This window comes from Lutra lutra, chromosome X (genome assembly GCF_902655055.1).
Source record: "Lutra lutra chromosome X, mLutLut1.2, whole genome shotgun sequence".
In the NCBI taxonomy this organism is placed as follows: Eukaryota; Metazoa; Chordata; class Mammalia; order Carnivora; family Mustelidae; genus Lutra; species Lutra lutra.
This window is the reverse complement of record NC_062296.1, coordinates 74293672-74319205: the sequence shown is the minus strand read 5'-3', so window position 1 is coordinate 74319205 and position 25534 is coordinate 74293672. Positions and strand designations below refer to the sequence as shown.

Sequence of the window (25534 nt, the reverse complement as noted above, 5' to 3'; positions counted from 1 at the left end):
CCATTCTATTTTCCTATCTGCCCTTATTAATTTCCATCTGCCCTTATTTGGTGGAAGTACATCATCTCTCCCCATGTCCCTCCTTGCTCCAGGAATTTCCATCACCTCTCAGTTCTTATTCTACCTGACAGGAAGGGATGATAGTCCTTTATTGCTACTTTCAAACATAGATAATACACACTTGGGGTCCAAAGTCACAGTTCCTTGACACTCATGTGATGAGCCATCATTTCTTTTTTTTTTTTTTTTAAGATTTTATTTATTTGACAGAGAAATCACAAGTAGGCAGAGAGGCAGGCAGAGAGAGGGAAGCAGGCTCCCTGGCTCGATCCCAGGACCCTGAGATCCTGACCTGAGCCAAAGGCAGGGCTCAACCCACTGAGCCACCCAGGCACCTTAGCCATCACTTCTAAAAAGACCGGTACTTACTGAGTGGACACAGCTTTCCTCCCCAACACTTAGGCACTTGGGTAGGCTCAGGTGTGAGCCGGACTTTACCTGGCACTTCTCTCAGGACTGACTTCACTGGCTTCTACTGTCCTTTCCTGTGAGCATAGCTGTGCTTAAGAAGGAGTGTGGTTTCCTTTTGTGCAGCCACAGAAGTAGGTATAATTGAGAGAAACCACACTCAAAAATCTATTCACAGAACAGAGCTCTGCTCAAGTTGACTTTCTGTCCTGATTGCATTGAGAAGCAGCTGGCAACGCCCCAGTCTACCTCTCTCTCTCTGTCTCTCTCTCTGTCTTCCCCCTACACACATACTGATGCATGTAAATTAAAAAAATAAAAAGTATGTTTTTCCACCTTATCAGGCTTTCTATTTAATCTCCACTTTGGAAGGTTTCCTATCATATTGATAAAGAGCATAGTGATCTATAGTCACTGCTATCACCTTTTAAGAAATTATGTGGAAATAATCCAAGCTTTGCAATGACTGTTCCTTATGTGATCCTGAAGTATTGTAACATTCTAAATCCTTCTTTCTTCCCTCTGATCTGTGGAGGCCGAGAAAATTAAGGCCATCCCACCTCGAGTTTAGCATTAGCACAAGTACAGCCATCTTAGCTTTGGCAGCCATCTCAGGCCCAAGGGTTGAACTTTCCCCTACTTTACTTTAGTTCCAGGGACCCCCACCCTGCTTTAGTTCCAAGAAAGTACCCCACCCTGCAACAACGGGGCAACAGCTAATCAGCTTACTGCAGAAAAGTCTGAAACTTCTCCTCCCCACCCCCACAAGCCTCTTGTAATGACCCATAAAAACCCCTGCCTTAACTAGCCTCGGGGTCCAAGTCCCTACTCCGCTGTGTTGGGTATACTTGGGCCCAAGCTTAAGCTTATCAAATAAACCCTCGTGTGATTGCATTGGTGTTGGCTCCTTGGTGGTCTCTCAGATGCGAAAACTTGGACATAACTTGATCCAATCCCAGTTTCGCAAATATGGTAAGAGTGATTTCCTTAGAATTCAGATGTGATTATGTCAGTCTCCTACTTGAAACCTTTCCCCAACTTACCCCTTGCCTTTAAATGGAAGGCCCAACTCTTCAACATGCCTCCATGGAGGGATAGGGCTGCCACTGCTCTGGTCTAGTCAGTGCTCTATTCTCTCCCTAATCCAATCCCCATCCCCACATACACTTGAGCTTCAGCCCTTCCGAAGTTATTTATTTCCTCCAAAGTTCCTTGGCATTCTTTCATTCATGCTATTTTCTCTCAGCCTGGAGTGCTTTTCTGTTTTTTCCTTCTACCCTCTTTTATTCCTTCCATGAATTCCACTATTTGACCCACAGCAAGCCCAGGCCAAGTCTGTTTAGATTTCCTCTAGGTGTCCCTATAACACTGCAGATACCTCCAGTACTGGAGCTCCAGGCAAGGTAGGTAGTGAAAGATCAGGTGAGCAAAGATGACTGAGAAAGCAAATCATTCCTCAGGATGGGTGCAGTAGCCATTTCCTAGGTGCGGCAGCCCAAAGCTTGCAAATGAGAGACATGAAGAATTAGGTATGGAAAAAATCACTTGATCTGGGAAGGTGGGAAAATGACAGGAAAGACAAATTCTTATCTCACTGAGAGATTCAGTTCACCTCTCTGCTAACTAATATCAAGCTGAGTTGCTAATGGCATGGTCATTATTTATAAACCTCCATATTTAGTAAAACTGTAATGGGAAATTAGGCAATTTCTGGAGATATCTATGTATGAGTTCCAGTCACTAACTCCTATCTAAAAACTAAAACTTGGGGCACCTGGGTGGCTCAGTGGGTTAAGCCTCTGCCTTTTGGCTCAGGTCATGATCTCAGGGTCCTAGGATCTAGTCCCACAACGGGCTCTCTGCTTAGTGGGGAGTCTGCTTCCTCTTCTCTCTCTGCCTGCCTCTCCATCTACTTGTGATCTCTTTCTGTCAAACAAATAAATTTTAAAAATTTTTAAAAATGTAAAAAAAAACCTAAAACTTGATCTCTTGAAAGACAGATTATGTAAATTATTGATATATATACAAATTGAAAACTCTGTAATATATGTTGATTCTGTTGACATGTGATGTTAATCATCACACCAGGTAGTATTTTAAGATTTACTGTTGAATACATGACTATCTTGACTCTGTAACAGGTAGTTCAGCTGCATAAAAGCTGGCCCTCTTATAAAAAGGCAGAAGCAAAGAATATTAGATTTTAAATTGTTTTGTAACATTGGATTGACATTTCCCATAGAAACCCACAGTTCATTTCCAGTCAATAAGATTGACCTTCAATTATCTATTTTGTAACCTACTTGAAGCTCCATTTTGCCTCTTAAAAGCTTGTAGATGTTTTCTGGATTTTCTTGTCACTAATGATGACTATTGCATATAGTTTCAAAATCCATGAGGTGTCACTTACTTGGAGAATATGCAGACATAAACAGAGATAAAAGGAGAAAGCTCTATCACGTCATCTTAGAAATATTAGATAAGCAAGAATTTATTTACAAATCGTTCTTATACAATGGACATAGTTAAGATAATGATATTAATTTTATCCAATAAAAATGTTCTTATTGTAGAACTTGGAGAATAGAATTTATTTTTTTAAGTTTTTATTTGAATTCCAGTTAGTTAACTTACAGTGTAATATTAGTTTCAGGTGCATAATATAGTGATTCAGCTCCTCCAGACATCACCCGGTGCTCACCACAAGTGCCCTCCTTAGTCCACATCACCTGTTTCACCCATCCTCTCATCCACCTCCCTTCTGGTAACCAGCAGTTTGTTCTCTAGAGTTAAGAGTCCGTTTCTTGGTTTGCCTCTCTCTTTTTTTCCCCCTATGATTGTTTGTTTCCTTTCTTAAATTCCATGTATGAGTGAAATCATATGGTATTTGTATTTCTCTCACTGACTTATTTTGCTTAACATAAACTCTAACTCCGTCCATGCGATTGCAAATGACAAGCTGTCATTCTTTAAAGCTGAGTAATATTCTGTTTTTTTTTATATATGCTGCATGTTCTTTATCCATTCGTCAGTCAATGAAAACACTGGGGTGCATATATCCCTTTGAGTTAGTATTTCGTATTCTTTGGGTAAATACCTAGTGGTGCAATTTCTATTTTTAACTTTCTGAGGAACCTCCATACTGTTTTCCAGAGTGGCTATATCAGTTTGCGTTCCCACCAGCAATACAAGAGCATTCCCCTTTCTCCACATCCATGCCTCTTGTTTCTTGTGTTGTAGATTTTAGCCATTCTGACAAGTGTGAGGTGATATTTCATTGTAGTCATGATTTCTATTTCCCTGACGATCAGTGATGGTGAGCATCTTTTCATGTGTCTGTTGGCCATCTACATGTCTTCTTTGGAGAAATGGCTGTTCATCTCTACTGTCCATTTTTTATTGGATTATTTTGGGGAGGTATTAAGTATCGTAAGTTCTTTATATATTTTGGATATAACTTTTTATCAGATATGTCATTTGCAAGTAGGTATACTCATGCAATCACTCTTAAGCACAATTTCAGGAGATGTCCTCTATTAACTCGTAACTTAGCTCTGAGGTTTCCAGTCTTTAGGACTCTCCTTCTTTGCACTTTAAGGTCATTTAGTTGTCAGTGTCCTTTAGAATCTTCTCAAGAATCTATGAAATTGAGAAAATCTGCTTGCTTCAGATGCAAACGAAGGTGTCACTGGGGCTCAGTTTTCATCCACTCTTATAGTACCTAAGAGGAAGGAAAAATTCTTCCTCTACCACTCAAAGTCTTCCTGCTGGACTAGGAATTGGTATGAGACAGATTTACAGGAGAAAAAATACCCAGTTTTATTATGTGCTCATGGAGACCCAATAATGAAATCGATTCCTAAAGAAATGACCAAGGCAGGTAGCTTTTATACTTTTTAGACAAAGATCCAATAAATCTGTGAGAAATTGACTGAACAAAGAAAACTTAACTCTGAAAACTTCAGTTAGTAAGGAATTCTAAACAGATTTGGGCTGCAGTTGAACATTGGTAAAAAGTTAACGAGGGTTGTTCTTACAGCTCTAAACTCTGTCTCTGGCATTAAGGGTGTCTCCTTTACTTTCTGGTACAGGGAGGGGACCTTTCACTTGGGAGATTCATTTTGTGCTTTCACCAACACAGAGGAAGATCTGAATGTCCTTCTTGTATGGGCTGTCTCTTAAGTCATTTTTATTTAAAATAATCAGTATGCCAAAGTGGCCCATCTTGGGGGGCAACTCACTCTTGGCACTCTACATACCTGAAGAGTTTCTTTGTCCCAGTCCAAGCTGGAGTAGTCCCCTTATGGCTTCCCATCTTGTTGTCCATTTTCTGACTCCACTTGGAGGCACCAGGATCTTAAAACTTCTATGTACAGGAATATTTCAGTTCTCTAATGCCAGCCAAGGCTTGGGGGAACCAAGTATTTGCAAAATGGTCTAATCTGTCCAGAAATAGACCTTACTTTCGCAGGTATTAAATTCACTTCTGCCTTTTAGTCAGGAACTTCCACATACCTTATTAAGTAATCAACCAATCTGTCTTCATCATTACAGTGGTTTCTCCTGAGTAGCTTGTTAAAAGAAACTAATCTCCACAGTAGCATCATTGATTTTACATCTAATAAAAATCCCAAGTATTTACTCTCATGAGTTCTTCGTTTGTTTTTTAAAATGTACATTTCTACCTGAGCATATGTTGGTTTCCTTAATTAGAACATTACTCCATATATAGCAAAAACGTTTTAATAAAATTTTTAGGTGCTCCTGGATTTACAGTTCCTTCTCTTTCACATCCAAAGATTCTGTTTCCTTTCCATTTCCTGCATTAAGGACTGAGAAACACCTTCTTTTTTTTTATTTTATTTTTTATAAACATATATTTTTATCCCCAGGGGTACAGGTCTGCGAATCACCAGGTTTACACACTTCACAGCACTCACCATAGCACATACCCTCCCCAATATCCATAACCCCACCCCCCCTCTCCCAACCCCCCTCCCCTCATCAACCCTCAGTTTGTTTTGTGAGATTAAGAGTCACTTATGGTTTGTCTCCCTCCCAATCCCATCTTGTTTCATTTACTCTTCTCCTACCCCCTTAACCCCCCATGTTGCATCTCCTCTCCCTCATATCAAGGAGATCATATGATAGTTGTCTTTCTCTGATTAACTTACTTCGCTAAGCATGATACCCTCTAGTTCCATCCACGTCGTCGCAAATGGCAAGATTTCATTTCCTTTGATGGCTGCATAGTATTCCATTGTGTATATATACCACATCTTCTTTATCCATTCGTCTGTTGATGGACATCTAGGTTCTTTCCATAGTTTGGCTATTGTAGACATTGCTGCTATAAACATTCGGGTGCACGTGCCCCTTCGGATCACTACGTTTGTATCTTTAGGGTAAATACCCAGCAGTGCAATTGCTGGGTCATAGGGTAGCAAACTCAACACCCAAGGACAAATAATCCAATCAAGAAATGGGCAGAGGACATGAACAGACATTTCTGCAAAGAAGACATCCAGATGGCCAACAGACACATGAAAAAGTGCTCCATATCACTCGGCATCAGGGAAATACAAATCAAAACCACAATGAGATATCACCTCACACCAGTCAGAATGGCTAAAATGAACAAGTCAGGAAATGACAGATGCTGGCGAGGATGCGGAGAAAGGGGAACCCTCCTACACTGTTGGTGGGAATGCAAGCTGGTGCAAACACTCTGGAAAACAGCATGGAGGTTCCTCAAAATGTTGAAAATGAGAAACACCTTCTAACTGCCCTATGAAATCTTGTCATTACTAACATTCTGTACCTTCTGATACCATACATTGAGAAGGGCACATCACCTCTGTGGTATCATTCCCAATAATTCATAACTTAAATCTAATCACGTAAAAACATGAGGCAAGCATAACTGGAAGAACCTTCTCTAAAACAGCTGACCAGTTTTCTTCAAAATCATACAAGTAACTCCCATTTTCATTAAACAAGCTGTCAAAAGCACATATTCTGTAAATTTGACAAAGATTAAAAAGAGCTGAAAAAACATTTTAGGTAAATGTTTCATTAAATCAATGAGGTGATTAAAATGTTACCTGCCAGTTTGCCTAAAAGAAGAGTGTACAAATAGTTTTATAACACATTTCCATCACTTCTCTCTGCAGGCGACTCAGCTAATCTAACCTGCAGAGCTTTCTTTGGGTACAGTGGAGATGTCAGTCCTTTAATTTACTGGATGAAAGGAGAGAAGTTTATTGAAGATCTGGATGAAAATCGAGTTTGGGAAAGTGACATTAGGTAAAAATAATTTTTTCTTTTAACTAGTACAGTCAAAGTTAACATTTGCTCTGTTAGTGAACAGAAAGTGAGCTAAAGGAAAATAAAGGGGTTTTCCTTGTTTGGGAGGGTTTACTATTATAATAAAAATATCTCAACATTGAATCACCAAGAGGCAAAACACTGTGGAGACTGACTGTAGAATTGCAAAACATGAATGCCATTTGCAAAGAACTTAAGGGAAATAGAAAAGAGTTTTTCCCTAAGAAATAAATGGAATATGAGACAGACCAAAATGCCATCAAATGTGGAAAATGTGATATTGTGCCTTTTGTTTATGAGCTCTTTTTTAGAAAATTGTCAAGAAGAAATATTAACAAGGACTCAACCAAACACAGTCTCTTTCATTTCCTTTTATGTGTTTTTACATATTTGAGCCATCAAGTAGACCATAAAGCACTTGATAAGAATGATAAAGGATACACAAAATGTTTTCATTGTCTTTTTTAGACCTACTTTAAAGTCTAAATATTAATATAGTGGGAATGATAAAGAATGATAAATGATAAAGAATAACCATTAAAAAATACCATCTATTGGGATGCCTGGATGGCTCAGTTGGTTGAGCCTCTGCCTTCGGCTCAGGTCATGATCCCAGGGTCCTGGGATCAAGTCCCATGTCGGGGGTCCCTGCTCAGTGGGGAGCCTGCTTCTCCCTCTGCTTGTGCTATCTGACAAATAAATAAATAAAATCTTTTAAAAAAATACCATCTATTTTGAGGGTGTAATGTTTAAACCTCTTTTAAAAAACTTATTTATTCATTTACTTTTAAGTATTGAGGTATTCAGTTATAACTAAACTTATGCTTGGACATAGATACTCATCTTTAATCATAGTATAAGTAAGCAAGCATTATGAATAATAATTAAGTTATAACTGAATCAAAATGCTGATCGTGTGTAAATATTCACCGATCCGAAGCTCACATCTTCTGGGTATATATGAGCATTTAAGCTAAGGTTCCTCTTCCTAAATGTGTGAGTGAAAAAGTTTTGCAATAGCAAATAAAAAACATATAAAACTGTCATATAAGGTTATTTCTATTGGGATCTTCTTCCTGGCAACAAATACACAAGAATATTGCACTCCAGTTGGGTTCGGAAATACCTAGATGGACAATTCTCCAATATGTGCTAAAACGTTGCTGTACCATTTTTCACATTTATAAGTTCGCTATTATCCTTTAACCATATACTTTAAGATGTTAAAGTTAAAAGAGAACAATAAACTTCCTAACTTTTCCCCTCTTTTTGTGGGTGCTGAAGAAAGGGTCTAGAAAGGTGTATTTCTGTAATTCTATATTAGGAAGTATGGTGCAATATGAGTTACCAAACAGATGAGAGGGTGGAGGTGGAAACCTTCCACGCAGGGAAAAGGAGCCTCACTTGGAGGTTTTCCATTCACTCTAAAAGATTATGAAAACCTTTGACAGTGAAGTTAGTGTTTACCACTCATTTTAATGTTAGAATTAAGCACCTCCTCAGAATATTTAGTCTATGGGCTTATAATTTCATGATTCTTTTAAAATAGGCAATTGATTTGTATTGTTTAAAAAGAAGAAAAAAGCCAGGCTAGAGCTTTCAAGTGAAATGTCAAAACAGCTCCGAAATCTTCTATTTTTCTTTAAAAACAAAACAAAACTAAACCAAACTGACCTATATAATTAGTCTCCCAGCCTAAGACATTAGAATTTCTTCTGTCACCTTTACTATATCATATTTCTTAAAAGGAAAGCAGTTTGTAAACTTTTCTTCAAGGTCTTTCTCACCTCTTTATTATGACAGTGTGATTGTCCTGCCAAGAGATATAATTAACTGCAACTTCATTAGCATCTCCAAAAACAAGCTTCCTCATTAGAAATGAAGAAGAAAAGCGCACAATATAATTTAATTATGATAGCATCAACCGTAGCCAAATTTAAAGCACAGATGCTGTAGGTATTTTCACCTCAGATTCAGATTCATCTAATTTTTTTTTTTGTCTTTCACGTCTGTGTATGTTTGTGTGGGGTTTTTTGTTTCGTTTTGCTTTATATTTTAGAATTCTCAAGGAGCATCTCGGGGAACAGGAAGTTTCCATCTCATTAATTGTGGACTCTGTAGAAGAAGGTGACTTGGGAAATTACTCCTGTTACGTTGAAAATGGAAATGGACGTCGGCACGCCAGCGTTCTCCTTCACAAACGGGGTGAGTGTCATCTTCTAAGCTTGAGTAGTCCTGAACCTGTAATGTGAGGGAAAGAATTGGGAACTAAAAAAATATTGTGCTTTTCCACATCAGTTTACCCTACACAAAATAAGCACAATAGCATTAGGGCCATCGCAATGGATAACACAGTGGATGTGTGACTAGCTCAGGCTAGAGAATCAAATATGGATCCCTTGTTGGGCTCTACCCAAAATCTTGGGGTTGGCATATCACATCCCTAAGCTTCAGTTTCCTGATACTAGCCAATGGGGAAACAATGGGGGCAACTCTTTAGTGTGTTCTAAGGATGAAAGAAGACAAGAAATGTGAAGAGCTTGGCACAGAACTTGTACGCAGGAGATAGGAAGTTAAATGCTATTTATTACTGTTGGAAATTAACAAACCAATCAAAAATAATGGGAAACTTTAAGTCAAAGATTGTGTTCTTTATTTGAAGGTTCTTCCTGTAGTGTTAAGAATTATGTCTGAGGGATCCCCCATTGCAGTACTTCTTGACAGTTTTTTCTGGCTTGGATAACTTTAGCATGTGTAGTATCTTCCCAAGATTAACAGTAATTAATGGATTAGTCATTTAAAAACTAACACTCAGTTATTATTCATTAATGATAATTCAAGGAAGATAGATTTTGGTTGAGTACCATATCTGCTGCGCTAAAATCTGATTCCACAGCAACCCCAACACAGTAGGCGCAGGGTTAAAATATGTATAAATATATATTGAATTTGTTCAGATTGGAGACTATTAAGAAACAAAATTCGACTGAGTAAATTTGTAGATCTAATTGGCTTTATTAAATGACTCGTGAATAAGGCAGCTCTGAGCAGTAGCTCAAAATGGACGGTTTTTATAGGAAGGAGAGTGGTGCAAAATTTATTAATGTATAATTAATTATAATTATAATTATTTATTATATAAATTTATATAATAATAAAATAAATTATTAAATTTATTAATAAATAAATTTCTTATTTCTTAAGAAAGAAAGGATTGGTTCAAGCCTGGACACTTTCTTTGGGGGCTGAGTACAGGGACACGTAGGGGTTTTTGTTGTTACTGGTGTTGTTTTTTTATCATGCAGATGAAGTCACTGGTGCTGATAGGGGAAATTTCAGATTGACTTTTATTTATTTTTTTTTAAAGATTTTATTTATTTATTTGACAGAGAGAAATCACAAGTAGACAGGCAGGCAGAGAGAGAGAGAGAGAGAGGGAAGCAGGCTCCCTGCTGAGCAGAGAGCCCGATGCGGGACTCGATCCCAGGACCCTGAGATCATGACCTGAGCCGAAGGCAGGGGCTTAACCCACTGAGCCACCCAGGCGCCCTCAGATTGACTTTTAAAAGGTCACACTCCTGAGATAGGTCAAAACTGTAATTAAGTCTTGGTTTGCTATTGGGGAGGGGAGGCAAATGACTCCAGTTTGGGCTTGTTTTTTGTGTTTTGTTTTGTTTTGTTTTTTTTTACAAAACAGTTGTGAACTTGGAGCTGTGCCTTCATTGTAGAAATTTTTCATGTGCGATACAAAAGAAAAGTAGTTTTTTTCCTACATTATGCTAAGTGAAAAGTTTCCAGCTTTGGAAACAAGTATACTTGGCGTTCTCTTACTCAGCAGATTTATAATGATTTTAATTTCAAAGCACAAGTTTAATCCTAGATGCTTTGAGGTTGAAAAAGAAAGAGAGCATTGAAGACTGCCCCCCTCCAACTTTATTGGGCAATAGATTCTCTTTGAACAATGCTACTGAAAGCTATTAAAACAGACACCTCTGTTGTCAGGAGACTGCAATATTAAAAGAGTCTACCTTTGGGAGATGTGAGTAGAGGGGAAAAGTAAGGACAGGTAGCAATGATTGTTTCTTTCTGTAGCTTAACATATATAGTCAATGAAGGAGTTGAGAATAGAAATATGATACATATGAAAGGACAGAAACAGCTTGCCAGGGTTGGAAACAACTTAAATGTTGTGTAATTGAACCATTCCATAACATATTGCTAAGTGATCAGTCACTTTATACTGGATCATATTCCCTCTCAAGGAAGCCAGTTCTATCTCTGAAAAAACCTATTAGAAAGCATCCCTATTTCACTGTCTGCCCACCCCTTGACCCCAGTTCTACACTTTTAATCTCTGTTCCCCAAAACAGCCCATCAAAAGTTTGTTGACTTTTGCCATGATCCTTCCAAGCCTTTACTTCCTAGATTCAACTTGCTTAGTTTCTTTTATTTCTTCTTCCTTTCTGATGATACAGTACTTCCACCATCTTGGTCACTCTCTTGAATATGCTCTAATTAAAGAGTCCGAATTATTTCTCAAGAAGAGAAAGAGTGGAGAGAAGATATAGGACACATATAAAAATCTGTTCACTTGGACAACGCATTTCTTTTTAGGATTCAGTAGGAGTAACAGTAAAGTATTGCTTGTCAGGGAGCAAGAATTCCTGTCTTCTTAAGGGTCCTTCTAGCTGAATTAAGAATCAAATTGACATGAGACAGATTAACACGAGAAAATCAAATTTAATAGTCTCCGTATGGGAAATCCTCACAGACATGGAAATTCCAAAGACGGGCAAAATGAAGCATATATGTTATCCTGAACTAAGAAGGGGGTAGGGCTCTGGGACTTCAGAGGAAAGGAATGTAATTCACAAAATGATAAGAAGAACAGATGTTTGGTAATTAGATGTTTACCCTGCCATACAGATGGATCACTCAGATAAAACTTATTTCTGCTAATAACCCTTATTCTGGAAAAGACCCTCAATTTCGAGTCTTCTATGTAGTTAAGGAAAGGGTAAAAGTTTCTCTTGAGCCCTTAGGGTCTCAGTTGCCTTCAGCTTATAATAATCGTCATGCCAGAGTGGTCTGTCTTGGGGTGGCCTGCCCTTGGCCCCTACACCATCATAAAGAGGAAAGAAGGAAAATGAATTGTTTCTGAGGAGGATAAACTGTTAATGCGCTCTGTTCTTACAGATAGGCACACAGCCAGGAAGGGTCAACACCCCCAGGCTATTTTTAGCATGTGTGGCCCAAGGTTAAGTTGCCCACAGCTACAAAAGCTTTCAGACTACAAAAATAGATGATTGAAGAATCAAGGAAATTATTTGAAAAACTTTCCCAATACTGTCGGATTCCCTAAACATGAAGAAGAAAACTGTGGCCAGTGTTGGAGCAGTCTTTAACACTAAAATCCACAACGGTTTTCAAATATGTATTTATACTGAGAGAGCATTTTGTTTTTAGTAAAATAAAAGCATTAAGAAGCCAAAAAGTGTTCTTCAAGGTCATGTACTCCAGAAGTCCCCCTTTTTTTTTTTTTTTTTTTTTTTGACAGAGAGATCACAAGCAGGCAGAGAGGCAGGCAGAGAGAGAGGAGGAAGCAGGCTCCCCAAGAGAGCAGAGAGCCCGATGCGGGGCTCGATCCCAGGACTCCGAGATCATGACCTGAGCCGAAGGCAGCAGCTTAACCCACTGAGCCACCCAGGCACCCCACAGAAGTCCCTTTTAAACTTAGTGTGTGTCGGGCCCCTGAATGGCTCAGTCAGTTAAGCACCTGCTTTCAGCTCAGGTCACTGAGACCCGTGTCAAGTTCTCTGCTCAGTGGGGAGTCTGCTTCTCCCTCTGATCCTCTTCCCTCTCAGGCATGCTGTCTCTCAAATAAATAAATAAATAAAATCTTAAAAAAATAATAAAAATAAAGTTAATGTGTGCCTTCCTTCAAAGAGAGCCTTGGGAAATGAGTGAGTCATCAACTCACAAAAGCAGCAAGGCATGCAATCTCCTGCCCTTGAGATGCTTATAATCATGGGAAATGGTCTATCCCAATCATCTTAGGGAAAAAGAAAGGACTTTGGTTAACAGGTGGCATAACAGCAAGCTCCCCAGCCCTGTGAGGTTCAGAAGGTCAAGACACAACACATGGTAGGCTTATAGTTGTGGTCTTTGTCACATTATTGTCATGGTAGCAATTATGTAATTATCAGATGAATTGTTCTGTCACTCAGAAGACTAAAGCTCAGAGAAGGAACTAGAAGATGTCACTATTAATCATAATTTCCTGCCATTTATTCATAAATCCCTTAACTTATCTTACAGGCCTTCAAAGTCTTTCATTTTTAAAACCTCCCAAAAGACCTATGTTAAAGTATTTGATGCATACAGACCTTGCAAACCAGAATCATCAGGTCTTCTGACAAGTAAACTTGCCAGGACACACCTTTGTGCAAGTTTCTTAAGCATTTTTTCCTCTACCGTTAACCTTTTGCTCAGTATCATTGATGTAATAAAAATGATGTCTGAGCCTTCTAATGGGTGTGTGTGTCAGGGTAGAAAACCTTTTCTTTCTTCCTTTCTAGGTTCTGTGGCTGGTCTAATAATTAAATTGACATAAGACAGATTTACAGGAGAAAAACAAAATTTAATTTCATACATACAGGAGTCCCAGAGATATGAGATCCAAAGACAAGTCAGGCAGTTGAGGCTTAAAAGCTGTCCTGAGCTGAGGAATGGCACAGGGGCCTGGGGCTTCAAAGGAGAGGCAGGTCATTCACAAGGCAATAGGAAGAACCCATGTTGGGTAATTAGTGGTTTGCTCTATCATATAGTCAGGACTTTCAGATGCAAAGTTATCTCAAGTAATAGATTTCTTTCTGGGCCAGGCCCCCTATCTAAATTCATTTAGGTAGTTAAGGGAGACCTAAAAGTTTTTCTTGAGTCAGCTGTGTCTTGATTGCCCTTAACGCAAAATAATCCTCATGCCCAAGTGGCATATTTTGGGATGGTGAAACCTGCTACCCTTATGGATTCTTTGAGCTATCACTCACGTGTATTAAATGAGTCTTCCTTAATGCTGTGAGGATACTACAATGACTCAGCTAGGATTGAACTAGGCTGGATTCTGGACCAGGGTTTTATCTTTTTTTCCCCCCAGGCTTTTATCTTAAAAAACAAACAAACCTAACCTTAAAAAACATAAAGTCTCTTAAAAAAAGAAAAAAGAAATAGTTTCTATGAAAATATTGAAAATTGGGGCCCCTGGGTGGCTCAGTGGGTTAAAGCCTCTGCCTTCGGCCCAGGTCATGAACGCAGGGTCCTGGGATCAAGCCCTACATCAGGCTCTCTGCTCAGCAGGGAGCCTGCTTCCCACCCCCCCACCCCTGCCTGCCTCTCTGCCTACTTGTGATCTCTGTCTGTCAAAAAAATATATATATATATTCAAAATTGTTGATTTCTGCAGCCAGGGAACGTACTTGGATTGTTAAGATCATGTCAGATATGCAACATAGATATATTTCACATACTCTACAGAGAACTAGATTATGTGGTGAACGGGAGATAAAAAAATGAACCGGCAACGGTCATGGGGCTTACAGTCCTCACTCTAGTCCCTGACCTGAGAAACTTGCTTGGAAAAGAACGAAAGCACAGAGGTAGCACATTCACTTCTATGTTATTTCTCATTCCCACTGTTGCCCATATGTCATTGAATTTCATGTTTCCGTCTCTGAATCTTTTACCCTGATGCTTTTGCTTAGGTTTCTCATTGCTGCTGCCTGACTTGGCATGTATCCAACACTGACTTTCACCTTCAGTTTCCCTCCAAAATCCTGACCTTTCCTGTTCCCTCCATTTTTTATGTTTTCCCCGTCTTCAGATCAATACCCAGCAGCAATGTGCTCTAGCCTCAGGCCAGCCACTCTCACACCCATCAGGCAATCCTAAATTTCTTCCTCACTGTGTATTTGTCCAGACTCTCACTCTTGATGGCCTCCCAGTGTGCACATGTTTACTATATGGACCAAAGCAGCTTAATGGTTAAGGGTGTGGACTCTGTAGCAATGCTGTGTATTCAAAACCCAACTCTCTGTGTACTGACTGTGTTATTGTTACCAAATTTAAAGTAGTTTGTGCACCCAATGTGCAGTAAGTGAATGTCTGAGACACTGATTTTGACGTGAAGAAAACTTTATTACCAGAAGGAGAGCCTATCAAGAAGGCCAGGATCATTCCCAAAGCTGCCTTGCCCTGTTGAACCAAGGGACAGCATTCTTCCAGACAGTGAGGCACTATTTGGGACCTGCTATGATCAGATACCTCAAAATAAATATTGCCATCCATTCCACATTAGGTTTCCACAATCAAAGAATAGGATAAAAAAAGGCAAAATGAATGATTGATCATGTATGAGGTTAAGAGGTACATAAAAGGGGCGCCTGGGTGTCTCAGTGGGTTAAAGCCTCTGCCTTCAACTCAGGTCATGATCCCAGGGTGCTGGGATCAAGCCCTGCATCAGGCTCTCTGTTCAGCAGGGAGCCTGCTTCCCCCTGTCTCTCTGCCTGCCTCTCTGCCTACTTGTGATCTCTGTCTGTCAAATAAATAAATAAAATCTTTAAAAAAAAGAGGTGCATAAAACTTAATTGAGTATGGAGCAAAACAGAATGTGGAGCTAAGTTAACAATTATAACTAATACCAACCATAGTCCTGCTTATATTTTCCAAAACAGGTCCAGGAACCAAGTGACCTGTCCCACTCTCTTGAGCAAATCACCTCATCTCTATGACCCTCAAATCTCTTCTATAAAATGGGAATAATAATAGGACCTACCATATAGAATAGCTATGAAGATTAAATAAACTAAATTAGTGTCAATATGTATCGCCTTGTCTGACACATATTTATCACCCAGTAAATCTTAGCAGCCATTATATTTCTCTGCTCCAACTACATGATATTCTGAGTAATTTAGGATGCAATAATAATGTGTTCTATTAAAAACTCCTGCAAATCTGGGGATGCCTGGGCAGCTCAGACCATTGGGCGTCTGCCTTCGGCTGGGGTCATGATTCCGGGGTCCTGGGATTGAGCCCTGCATTGGACTCCCTGCTCAGCGGGAAGCCTGCTTCTTCCTCTCCCACTGCCCCTGCTTGTGTTCCCTCTCTCTCACACTCTCTCTCTCTCTCTGTCAAATAAATAAATAAAATCTTAAAATTAAAAAAAAAATCCTGCAAATCTCATTTTTCTAAAGATTTATTTATTTATTTATTTATTTATTTATTTATTTATTTATTTGACAGAGATCACAAGTAGGCAGAGAGGCAGGCAGAGAGGGAGGGGGAAGCAGGCTCCCCACTGAGCAGAGAGCCCGATGCGGGGCTTGATCCCAGGACTCTGGGATCATGACCTGAGCCAAAGGCAGAGGCTTAACCCACTGAGCCACCCAGGCACCCCTGCAAATCTCATTTTTAAGTCTAATTTATCTTGTATTAAAATGGCCAGCTTTAGCTCCAGTGCTATTGATTCCATATTTTACCTTACAATAGATTTACTTTACTTTGAATATGCTGTCCTAAAGGAGACTTTATTCATTTATTCATGCATTTAATGATAATCATTAAGAACCTACTATGTGTCTGGCACTCATAAAATTAAATGAACAGGAAATAAAAACCATTATAATTTGAAATGCCACCATCTACTTTTTAAATTGCATTGATATTAAGCATTCCTAATATACAATTGTGCTTCTAGGGAATGCTTAGCTTTGAAACTGTCACATTAAGGGAATATTCGTTAACAATCCTGTTCTGAATGGTTATGTTTAGATATATTGATTACAATAATATGGCAATCCTTTCATCATGAAGTAGTTTGGGAACTAGCAAAGTATCTATCTCAGAGACCAGCACTAGTGAATAATGATAAACATCTAGGTTTTCTCTTTTCCCTCTCAAACCCATTTTATTTCTTGCACATACACACACTTTCTCCTTCCAGAAAATGTAATCAATAGAAATTAGACTTACTCAATAAACTCCCTAGTACCCAGAATATCTTTAGTAATGTAATTAACGTGTACATCATTTAGGATGCATTATTTTAAAGCTGGATGAGGGGTGCCTGGGTGGCTCAGTCATTAAGCTTCTGCCTTTGGCTTAGGTCATGATCCCAGAGTCCTGGGATCGAGCCCTGCAGCTGGCTCCCTGCTCAGCACAAGCCTGCTTCTCCCTCTCCCACTCCCCCTGCTGGTGTTCCCTCTCTCGCTGTTTCTCTCTCTGTTGAATATATAAACTAAAAAGAAATCTTTAAAAAAAAAAAAAAAGCCAGATGAATTAGACCTAGTGGACTCCTTATCCCTTTTTGTAATGAATCATTTTTTGAGTATATGCCCCTATCCTTAGTATTTAGTGTATTTATTTACAGAGAGATATAAGATCACAGAACTGTTTAAGCCTCTCTAGGGCTCGATATCTGACATCTTTTTTTTTAATTTTTTAAAAGATTTTATTTATTTATTTGACAGAAAGAGAGAGAGATCATAAGTAGGCAGAGAGGCAGGGGGAAGCAGGCTCCCCGCAGAGCAGAGAACCTGATGTGGGACTTGATCCCAGGACCCTGACATCATGACCCGAGCCAAAGGCAGTGGCTTAACCCACTGAGCCACCCAGGTGCCCCAATATCTGACATCTTTGATCACTGACTTCAAAATATGGAAAAGTCAAACTGCCCAGATAGCAAAACCTCCTACCTCTCTATGTGGTAGCATCTCTCTAGAAAGACAATGACTCATTAAAAACTGACCAGGCATTCACTAAAGTGCCACCTTTGTTGAGTTATTTGCTCTGGGGAGGAAAAAAATGTTCCCTTTACCCTTCTAGGTTCTTGGCTGAGACTTCCCTGTAATAACAAACCGGATTAACAGAAAAAAACCCAACAAGTTTAATAACTTGTATACCTCCTGTATTCAAGGGTATAACCCAAAAAATTGATGTAACTGCCTGAAATGGCCTAAGCTACCACCCTAATTACCATCTCCAGCTATAGACAAAAGAAGACACTGGGGTGGGAGAGCCAGTTATGGGAGATTTCCAGGAGAAACACAGTAATCAATGTGTGGTTGTTACAACACAAGTTGTTGCTTTCTCCATTGATAAGAGTTTTCAGAGACTTAGAGTCCTGGGCTCTTCCAGGTTAAGAAAGGGAGACACCCTTACAAATGGAGATCTCCCTTATAAATGTAAATATCTTTCACAAAAGGGTAACTTCTTGGTTTTCAAAATTATCCCTGTGTCTGCAGATTCTTAAAAATAGCCAGACTCTTGGGGTGCCTGGGTGTCTCAGTCAGTTAAGCATCTGCCTTCTGCTCAGATCATGATCCTAGGGTCCTAGGATGAGTCCTGCATCAGGCTCCTTGATGAATGGGGAGCCTGTTTCTCCCTCTGCCTGCCACTCTCCCTGCTTGTGCTCTTGCCCTCTCTCTCTCTGACAAATAAATAAATAAAATCTTTTAAAAAATTAAAAAAATAATAATAGCCTCTGGGGTGCCTGGGTGGCTCAGTTGGTTAAGCATCTGCCTTCAGCTCAGGTCTTGATCCCAGGGTCCTGTTCATAGGGACCCTGCTTCTCCCTCCCCTCCTTGCTCATGTTTTCATGCTTTCTTTCTCTCTTGAATAAATAAATAAAATCTTTTTAAAATATTTAAAAATAAATACATTTTAAAAAAAAATAATAATAATCATAATAAGCTTAAAATAATCCATATGCCCAAAAAAAGCATGTTTGGGGGTGTATGTTCTGGTCCTCTTATTACCTGTGCAATGCCCAAATATTAAGGAATTTTAATTTTGTTGCCATAGCATCTCCAAATCAGAGTCATCAAGTTTAACAAATTCTCTCCTTGGATAAGATCTGACATTTTGCAGTCAAAATTTTTCCTAGCCTGTAACATTTTTCTTGCCTCTCTGCTCCTCGGCTGTGAAAGACTTCTAAATAGCTGGCCTCAATTCTTTCCTTTGTTTTTCTTGATAACTAACACCAAAACAAAAATTACTCATAGTGGCTATTACCACAGGAGCACAAATTGTCCGACACTAGTAATTTTGTACCTTTGAGTTTCTTGATATGGACATTTCAATAAGGTTGTTTGACTGCCACCAAAATTACAGGCATGAAAACCAACCTCTTGAGCTATTTCCTTAGATGTAAAGTATATGATGAAAGTGAGGTTAAATTCAACTTCTCTTTGCCTTAGCCCTGGAATGTTTTTTCAAAGGTCTCTTGATCCCAGGTTTTCCTGATCAGCATAGTTTTGCCTTTTAGTCACTTTGGTCATTCAGTTTGCTTCAGTGTGAACTAAATTATCCAAGCAGCGTCTTTGTTAGGAAAGAAAAGGATAACTGTTTGGGGATGATTAGCTTATTTCTTAATTGATAAATATCAATGAGATGATCCTGGACAAAGCCAGTATGGGGACCATGTTGAACTAATCATGTGGGCCAAAGCTCTTAGTATTTAAGTATATGTGGACATAGTCAATGAAAGTCCTTCATTTGTCTTAATGAATTTTTCACTTGTTTTCCAATTAAATGTTAAATTCTTTTTTTTTGAAGATTTCATTTATTTGACAGAAGGAGATCACAAGCAGAGAGGCAGGCAGAGACAGAGAGGGGGGAAGCAGAGAGCAGAGAGCCTGATGTGGGGCTCGATCCCAGGACCCTGAGATCATGACCTGAGCCCAAGGCAGAGTCTTAACCCACTGAGCCACCCAGGTGCCCCAAATGTTAAATTTTTTTTTAAAGATTTTATTTATTTATTTGACAGAGAGAGCTCACAAGTAGACGGAGAGGCAGGCAGAGAGAGAGAGAGAGAGAGAGAGGGAAGCAGGCTCCCTGCTGAGCAGAGAGCCCGATGCGGGACTCGATCCCAGGACCCTGAGATCATGACCTGAGCCGAAGGCAGCGGCTTAACCCACTGAGCCACCCAGGCGCCCCGCAAATGTTAAATTCTTGATAAAGATCTTTAGTTTGTACTTCTGTGTTATATTGCTCAACATACATAACTCACTTTGTAAATGTGATGAATGGGATGATTAAATGTATTCTTTGTCTCCAGAAACTTTGTCTGGAGCAGGGTTTCTTAATCTCACCACTATTGACATTTTGAACTGGGTAATTCTGTTACAGGATTTTTTTTTCCTTCATTGGTGCCAATGGTTCTTAGGCCGCTTTGAAAAATGAAGAGGTAGACCAGAGTGGCGGGCAGCAAAGCAAGGTTTATTGGACAACAGCAAAGTGATAGTACAAAGCTCCCCAGGAGAAAGGGGACCCAAGAGGGCTGCAACCAGAGTTTCTAAACCTAGGGGATTTTATGGGCTTGTTAGCAGCTGTTTTAATCTAATTAACCCTCCTTGTGCCTGTCATCTAATCGGGTTCTTGTCTCCTCTTTTATCACATGGGAGAGGGCGGAGGGCTCCTTCCTAGGTGTTGTAAAATCCTTTTAAGGATGGTTTCCTCTTAGGGCAGGGGACCCTTGTCCCTGCCTTCCAACTACCCTTCATCAATTCTTTGTTGTAGGGGGCTGTCATCTGCATTGTAGAATGCTTAGCATTCCCAGCCTCGACCTATTAGTTGCCAGTAGTACCTTCCCTAGTTCTGACAACCAAAAGTGTTTCCAAATATTGCCAAATGTCCCCAGGGGGCAAAATTGCCACCAGTTACTGAAAGACAGGTGTTTTTATCTTAAAAACCAAGATTTAAAAATCCAAGATTAAAACCAATGTGTTTGTGTTACCGAACTTAAGGGTTTTGCTACTTGGGGTGCATCAAATTGAGCAAACCCAAGGAAATGTCTAATGCAAACAACTTTTTATTACTTGTTACAAGAGACAGGGTGATAGCTCTCAAAGCACTGTCTCCTGGAGGATTTAGTACAGAAAGCTTTTATTTGGTGTATTAGGGGATAGGGGCAGGAGGCTTCCATAGGCACTTTTTGGTTCAATTGTACATACCTAGCATGTCAACATGATAGCGCATATAGTGTATGTTTGAAGTTCAAAAAATGTCCAAAAACTGCCCGTAAAGGGAGATCTTAGTATTATCATGAGCTACAGTTAACTTCAGGTCCACTTAGAGGGGCTTCTGCAAACATCCCCAGCTCGAGTCTGGCTCAGACTGGCTCACATAAGGGGCCATCACACACCTGGCAAGGCATTATCAGGTGAAACATCTAGTTGGGTGTCTCCTTGCAAAACAAAACATACTTCTTCCCTGCTTTTGTCCCCTTTCCTCCCTTGGGCTAATAGCTTTCAGCTCTCTTATTTGAGTGACTTCCTATTGCATCCTAGCTAACAGTTGGGTGTTTCTTACATCATTGCAATTCACAAAAATTAGGTTCCTTCTGTTTCCACTCTTGGAGAGTCAACTAGAAGTCTGTAGACAGGGCTTCATAATCATTTTTTGTTGTTACTGTGTTACTAATTGATCTATCATAGCCACTGACTCAGGAAATTAATGTGTGAGCCCTGGGACAGTGCCCAGGCCAACTGCTCCATCCTGGGGAATCCCAAGGGGGCCGGACCAATTGAAAGCATAGATCCCGGCTGAGTTTGCCAACACTGTTGTGGAACAAACTAGGATAAACTCATGGCAAGTAACTCAAGAGATAAGGGTTAGGAAAAAAGAAAGGGAGAAATTTATTTCAGGTACTGGCAGTTGGGGGAGGTGGCAGGCTTAAGCCTGAACAAATGACTTATCCACCAGCAAGACGGACACCTAGAGTTTTATAGGGAGAATTTGGGGGTGGGGGTGCACACAAGAAAGCAGGCAGATAGTACATGATCATAGGTGGGGTTCCGTATGTGTTCACCCCATGATCATGGGCAGGGGAGAGGACTTCTTGTTTGTGGTCTTCCCTGAATTCTGTTGCTCTCAGGGCTTTTCTGGTCTGGTGGTTGCAATGTTCCAATCATTGGAAAATACCTTCATCATTGCCTCTGGAAAGTGTGATAATAAGAACAACAGGCTGGGGCGCCTAGGTGGCTAAGTCAGTTGAGCGTCTGACTCTTGATTTCTGCTCAGGTCATGATCTCAGGATTATGAGACCCAGCTCTGCACTGGCCTCCCTGCTCAGCAGGGAGTCTGCTTAGGATTCTCTCTTTCCCTCTGCCCATCCCCTACACATACCCACGGTATGCACAGGGCACACATGTGCTCGCTCTCTCTCTCTCTCTCTCTCTCTCAAATAAATAAACAAATCTCTTCGGAAAAAAAAGAAATAAGGACAATGGGCATCAGTTAAAGCCTGACTCAAGCAGTCTTGTCTATTTTAGGCTTTAACTTTTGGGGTCTACAGTTGAGCAAAAAGGCTTGCTGACAATTGCAGGCTTTACAGTGCAAACAAATCACCTAGGGAGTTTGTTAAAAAATGACTGGAATTCATTAGTCCAGGGTGAACTCAAGGTTTGAATTTCAAACAAGTGCCTTATTGATATTGATGCTGCTGGTCTGTGGACTGCAATTGGCATACCGAGGTCTGTGCCTAGACAATAGATCCTCTAATAAACTTGGTAGCTTTTAATAGGTGAACAGCAACTAGCTCTCTTGAGTTCACTGTTTCCATGAGAGAGAAATGAAAATGGAATATAGCCAGTCAGTGGGATTAAATCCAACTAATTGCCTCATTCTTCTTACATGGTCAAAACCTTTGAACCTATTTGAACATTAGTGCATTGCCCTCACACTCTACTCTTAATGAGGTTACTTGCCTCACGTATTCAATGAAATTGTGCTTTATAGAACACATTTGCTACTCAGAGAGATGTCTGAGAGGGCACTCTCTTTGAGTATTAAATAATTAACCTCTTAAATCAGGAGGGCCGTCACTGTTGGACAGAATTCTTATATAGCCCTTCTTTAAAAAAGGAAATCCACTTAGGAATGTGTCTCAACAACATGTATATGGATATATATATATGTATTTCAGCCTGTGCAAATAGGCTATATACAGTGTTCAGTCTATGCAAATAACAATTACCAAGGAGGAACAAGATATGTGATGGGCATTAATACCACTAATTTCCCGTTTTGAACACTTGTATTCAGCTCAATCTCAATTATGTAGAGTAAGGAAGTCCAGACATAGTAGAGGAATTGAACCTCCACGTATGATTGGTCAATGATAGGGACTGCAAAACAGAGACAAAACTCAGTAATGCAACCTGGGTAAACAGTACCTACGTGTTCAAAAGTTCGATTCATTTTAACAGGCATCTGTCTCTAGCTTCTAACAGAAGTTATAAATCACAAGTAAACCTATGATCAGAGCAGGGGGAATGCACTAGAATGCAGATCTTTGTGTTAGAAAATGTTTACAGGACACACAAACAGCCAGCTTAAAAAATAATAATTCCGTTAGGGTATTCGCAAGAAGCCCACAGTATCATCTAGCATACACACATAGCACAATCTCACATATGTGACCAGAGATCACAATAGGGATAACATTTTCACAACCATCACCCACCAACACACCACTCCCTTTCTTCTCAGAACCACCTTGATATGACAATGTTACATATCCTGATCAAAATCTCACTCTACTGCAGACTGCCTAAAGACGATCCATATGATGCTGCTGTATGAAAAAGGAACAAATCATGTCCATTCACCAAGTATGTATTAAATGCCAGGCATGGGCAAAGTACTAGGCTAGGTGTCTTTAGTAGTTGAGTCACTGCTGCCAGAGGAAGGTCTGCCACCATCCTGGGGAATAAAAGCAAAATTGCTGGGAAGAGGGAGAGAGCCGTGTATTGTTATGGCTGTGAATTCTTGCACTCAGTTGAGAAATGGCAAAACTGGGTTATAAAATGCAAGGTTTAACTTTTAATAAGCAATTCTTGTATATCAAACTTTGACAACCAGGTCAGTAAAGTGAGAAATTAGACATAACACATAGAAAATACTAACTACTTTCTCAGGTCATATAATAGGAAAAAATGTGTTGATTTCCAATAAATTACAATGGAAACTTTTATTAGATTTTAGTGTTAAGAACTACATTTACCACCTATAAGAAATATGTTAGCTGTTTGTCTCTACTTTTAGGGCAAATATACTATTTTTAGTGTGTATTCTATGAAGATTAATGTATCCGGAGGTTGATTTCTCTGAATTAGAAATGGATATTTGAATGCTATTTTAAGGAAGAAGAATTTCCTCTACCCTTTAAGGTCCTAGTTGGACTAAGAATCAAAGTGACATGAGACAGATTAATAAAAGAAAATCAAATTTAATATTTAATAGCCTACATATAGGGAATCCACACAGACATGGAAATTCCAAAGACAGCGAGGCAACATGACATTTATATGTGCTAAAGAGAAGGATAGAGGTCAGAGGATACAAAGGGAAGAAAGGCCTTTAGCAGGAAGGTAAAAGGAGATGTTTAGAAAACAAAGGTTGCCCACTTATACAGAGAAGCTTCTTAAAGAGGAATCTCTGGTACCAGCACCGAGCTGAGGGGGAGGCAAAGAGCTTTTCCTGAATCTAATGGGTTTGGACTGCTTTTAACTCAAAATAATGTTCATGCCAAGGTGACTTCACCTCACACAAAAAAATCCAGTGGTATATTTAAGAAAGCACAAAAAGATCATTTTTAAAACCACCCAAGAATCATCACCATGAATTGAAATGTATGAATGTGTATTTACTGAAAAGAAATCGTAAACTGTGATGAAAAAAACGGACTTTTCCTTGAGAATGTTTTAGTTATGACTCTTTACTTGTATGTGACCTAAAGCAAGTCTCTTTGTGTCATTATTCTTCATTTTTATGGTTTGTAAACTACTTGCCCTTAAGCCTCTGTGTGGGAATCTTGTAAGAACATATAAAACCCTGGGTAGGGCTGATGGTATATATTAGCCAATTTGTCAGATTTTATAGAATCTCTGAGTTTTGAGTCACTGTACCTCATTTTGCAAATCTTAAGAGTGAAATTAAGTGGTTGGTCTTCCTAGGGATGTTTTCAAAGTTTTAAGTGTTTGTGAAGTTGACTCATATCTTTAGATGACAAGCTCCTGTAACTGCAAAATAGAAATGACAATTCCGTAAGATATGCAGCTGCAGTCCAGAGTACTGACCAGTAATGGTTGCCAAATTCATGGAAACTAAAATGGAAGAGGCTATTATCAAAGCCTAAAAGAATGACACATCAATTGCCTCACTTAAATCAGTTTTGAATTCTAATTCTAGTATGTCATATAAACTGAGGATGACTTAAAAACTCATATCATCCCATAGTTTCAGAGTAATGACTCACAACTGCTTTGCTATCAGAAAAATTTTCCCCTCTTCCTTTCTAGGTTCTCTGGCAGGTCTAATAATTAAATTGATGTAAAATGGACTAAAAGGAGAAAAATAATTCTGTGCATATAATAGCCCCATAAAAGCATGAGACCCAAAGGCAGTTAAGCAGCTGAGGCTTTTGTCCATCCTGAGCTAAGGAATGCTATACAGGCTTGGGACCTCAAAGCGGGAGGAGGGCAGGTCACAGGGAGAGAAGAAGCACAGATATTTGGTAGTCAGATCTTTGCCATGCCATGCCTATTAAGTCTTCCAGTTAAAAAGTTCTCTCTGGAGGCACCTGGGTGGCTCAATCCATTAAACATCTGCTTTCAGTTCAGATCATGGTCTCTGGGCCCTGGGAGCAAGCCCCACATTAATTAACTCTCTCTCTCTCTATCTA

General features: G+C 39.6%; 1 protein-coding gene across 1 annotated transcript in view; it reads left to right on the top strand.

Annotated features, from left to right (window-relative positions):
- IL1RAPL1 (interleukin 1 receptor accessory protein like 1) overlaps positions 1–25534 on the top strand; it is a 1432909-nt gene that overhangs the window by 1364855 nt on the left and 42520 nt on the right. The window contains exons 7-8 of the mRNA XM_047716257.1: positions 6642–6774; positions 8855–9000. Coding sequence (XP_047572213.1) covers positions 6642–6774; positions 8855–9000 — 279 coding nt within the window. The remainder of the gene's footprint in view (positions 1–6641; positions 6775–8854; positions 9001–25534) is intronic.